Source organism: Acomys minous (assembly GCF_964271855.1).
Source record: "Acomys minous genome assembly, chromosome: 10".
NCBI classification, from domain to species: Eukaryota; Metazoa; Chordata; class Mammalia; order Rodentia; family Muridae; genus Acomys; species Acomys minous.
This window is the reverse complement of record NC_140491.1, coordinates 120735318-120739319: the sequence shown is the minus strand read 5'-3', so window position 1 is coordinate 120739319 and position 4002 is coordinate 120735318. Positions and strand designations below refer to the sequence as shown.

Genomic DNA, 4002 nt, shown 5'->3' with positions numbered 1-4002 from the left:
TTTGTTTTCAGTAGGCAATGATTAGTCCACAGATTCATCTATGGGCACACAGATAAACAAAGAGGACTGTTGAGTTCCTAGCTCTAAATGGATCTCTGAGTTTTAGGAAATATCACAGAAAAATATATGAGCAACAGATATGGGAAGAAATGATGTCTTCTGGATATGACATGTCATTTATTATATGAACACGACTAGAATATTCAACATTTCTTCGTGGAATGAGTGATTCTTCACCCTTGCACCATGAAAAATTGTTATTTAATGGATTCTAGGAGACTGGGAATCATTTTCCTTTATTATATAGACACTAAATATTCTCACAATCTAACAAATAAGCTCCCACCAAAGATCATTCGTGAAACTCTAATTTAAAGTCAGCAAATCACAACAAGGCTATAGAGTAGGAGTGGATTTCATTGGGAAGAAGAATTTCCATATGGGAGGGGAGAAGTCAGTGAGAAGTGAGTATGATCAAAGCACATTATAACTATAACCACATGAAATTGCCAAATAATAAAAAATTTAGAAGATAGAAAATTACTTGTGATTTATATATTGTTTAAGTATTCACAGACATTTTATATACTTTTTTTCATATGTTTGTTTTGTGGGTTCTAGGTATCCAAAGTTGTGTCCTTCTTCTTGTACAGCAAGCCCTGTACACATTGACCTCTATGCAAAAATTTGTAAGCAATATATTAAAATCTGTAGTATCTATACCTTGAGCTTCTGTTACATTAGTGTCTACTGCTTCAAAATTTCTTCACTTGAAATTAGTTCAATTTTAAAATTTTATATCATCTCTTTTTAACATCTTCTCATTCAAAAGAATGAGTGCCCCATGAATATGTGGAGTATTTTTAAAATATATTTTTATTATATTTCTGATTTTACATATACATTTATATTATCACATAAATACAATAAAGTACATACAGCAAGAACCATGAAACAATCAGGATTTGTATTAATGTTACATTCATAGTGTTTTGTTGGCCTTGCCAGGCCATAGAGGAAGAGGACACAGGCAGTACAGACGAGGATGGGGAGTTTTAAAGAAATTATTTTTATTAGTTCTTTGAAAATTTCATACAAGAAAAAACATGCTTGACACTGCTAAAGTAGCAAAGTATCTTAGATTAGATAGGTTATAGGCTTAGGGAAAACGTAATAATATTATAACCTTTTAAAAAAAGAGATTTTTGTTTAAGTGTATGATGTATGGTGTGTGTATGTGTGTGTGTGTGTGTGTGTGTGTGTGTGTGTGTGTGTGTGTGTGTGTTTGCCTTTGTGGCTCACCACACTTTAAATTTAAAAACCTCTAGTACATTCTCAAGTAGTGTTATATTAGCTAGAATCTTATTTTCTATTATTTCTTCTTTGTTTTTACTTCTTATGTTCAACATACTATGTTAATGCTTTGACCTGCTGGACTTTTATCAAATAATGTTTGCATTGAAATATTAGATATGGTTACTCAAGAAAGAAAATAACATTACATATTACTTTAAGTAGGTTATTTCAAATAATAGATAGTGATATTTAACCAGATATGGCTATGTAGAAGGAAGAAAGCAATGCTTTCTGAAAGGAATTATGGAATAACAGATAGTCAATAATTTCATTATAGAGAGTCATTTTGCCAGTGTCCTTTTTAACTCTTGACAATTAAAAAGTAGTTTAATACGGGATTCTATGAAGTTGAGTGGTAATTGTTTTTAATTTTGGTAATATAATATAATCACATTATTTTCTTCTTCCTATTCTTTCCTGTAAGATCCTCCAACTATACTTCCAGCACCCTTTCAAAACCATGGACCCTTTTTCATTAATTGTTACATATTTAGCTGTATAGTATGACTATGCCCATAAAATTTTACCTAAAACACTGCTTAAACATGAGCCGAACAAGAACAATAAAAATAGTCATGCAAAAGTGAATGGAAAAGTCCATATGGATATATGTATATACTCACATTCAAATATATATTATATCTAATTTTAATACTATATTAGCAAAAACAAAAAAATTATTACATTTAAAGAAAAATTACTTTTATGTGTTATTAGTATAATTTAACAGAAAAATTATTTTAAGTAATTGGATATGTACACATGATGGAATCGCTTAGAACCAAGACTTTGTTTTCAGTTTTTTAAGGGCATCTTTCACATCCTTGTTCCTTAGACTGTAAATCAAAGGGTTCAGTATGGGAATCACCAGGGTGTAAAACAGTGAGGTCATTTTGTCTTGATCTAAAGAATAAGAGGAACTTGGCCGGAAATACATGAATAACATTGTTCCTTGAAAAATTGCAACTGCTGTTAAATGGGAAGTACAGGTGGAGAAAGCCTTGAACCTCCCCTCAGCAGAGCGGATCTTCAGGACTGACAAAATAATGTAACAGTAAGAGACCAGAACTCCTGAGATAGTGCTTAGTTCAATGAAACCAAAAACAGTAAATAAGGCCAGTTCATTAACTTGGATGTCAGAGCAAGAGAGAAGATAAAGAGGAGGTAAATCACAGAAGAAGTGATTGATCTCATTGGACCCACAGAAACACAAGCGAAATGTCAATGCGGTGTGGACCACGGCATCTACAATGCCCACCAAGTAAACCACAGCCAGAAGCTGGTAGCAGACTTTACTGGACATGTCTACTGCATACAACAAGGGGTTGCTGATTGCCTTGTACCGATCAAAGGCCATCATTGCCAGCAGCATACACTCCACATCTGTAAAGATGCAGAAGATGAAGAACTGCAGAACACAGCCAAGAAAAGAGATGGAATTGCTGCTCTTGGCAAGCAGGTCCACTAGCATCCTTGGTCCAACTGCAGTGGAATAGCAGAAGTCAGAGAAAGAGAGGTGGCTGAGGAAGAAGTACATTGGTATGTGAAGCTGGTGATCCATCCTGATCAGAACGATCATCCCAAGATTTTCAATAAGAATAATGAGATAAACAATTAGAAAAACGGTAAATAAAATCACCTTGGTCACAGGGTTATTGGTAATTCCCAAGAAAAAGAACTCAGTGGCTGAGCAGTTCCCAACCTCCATTCTTCTGTTATAAACTGTTTCTAAATGATCAAGATAATGACTGATTAGATAATTTCCAATGTCTGAATATTATTTATTTTTATTTTTTATTTTTGAATATTATTGTGTAGTCTAATTTTATTTAATTCCATAGTTATTTATCTTCAAAAACAGCCTAGGGTATTTAAAAGAGGAATTATCATAAAATATGTCTAATTTGGATTGAACCACCTTGTTTCTATGATGCACGCAGTTCAGCAGTTTCTTCTTGACACATTATCTATTGTTATTATTAATCTATTATCAGTGATCTATTGTTACTACTATTATGTTTGAACAAACTCAGTGTCCAAATTCAAACTGAGATTTAAGGAACGCCAGTGTAAGCCAGAAGAGCCAGAAGAGAAAAGAATATGTTTTGGGCAAAAACATCACATTTAACACCTTAATCAATAAATATTAATTTTAGGACTATTGGTCATTTCTATATTATTTAATGAATAAAATTATTTCAAATGATATTTAATAGCACAGTTTTACTAAAATGTCATAATAGTTTTAAATGAATTCATCACTTTGTGTCATTCTTATGTTAGGAATTTTATAATCCCATCATAAACTTCATCTAATACTGAAATATAAATTTCCTGTGAATACATTACAATAAAAAGGAAAATATGTCACAGTTTAAAAATTAGAAGAGGAGCTAGAAAAATAGACCAGAGTTAAATATCTGACACAGAACTGTAAGGATTATAGCTAAGACTCATGTAGTGTCAGGTTACGTGCTTGCCAGTATGCCATCCTAGCATTAAGGAGGTAAAGAAAATCTTCTGAAGCAAAAAGGCCAGTTACTTTAAAGAAAATAGTGAGATCTGTGTTCAGTCAGAAATTCAGATTCATACGCAACAGGAGATGCACTCCTTAGCCTGTATAAACAGCCGCATACACCTGCAAAC

At 32.7% G+C, this 4002-nt stretch overlaps 1 protein-coding gene across 1 annotated transcript; it reads right to left on the bottom strand.

The window, feature by feature from the left end:
• Positions 1-2131: 2131 nt before the first annotated feature.
• On the bottom strand, positions 2132-3064 carry LOC311606846 (olfactory receptor 5W2-like; the record flags this gene model as incomplete). The annotated part of the gene is made up of 1 exon (XM_084798254.1): positions 2132-3064. The coding sequence occupies one exon, from the start codon at positions 3062-3064 to the stop codon at positions 2132-2134; it is 933 nt and encodes a 310-aa protein (XP_084654380.1).
• Between the last annotated feature and the right edge of the window lie 938 nt (positions 3065-4002).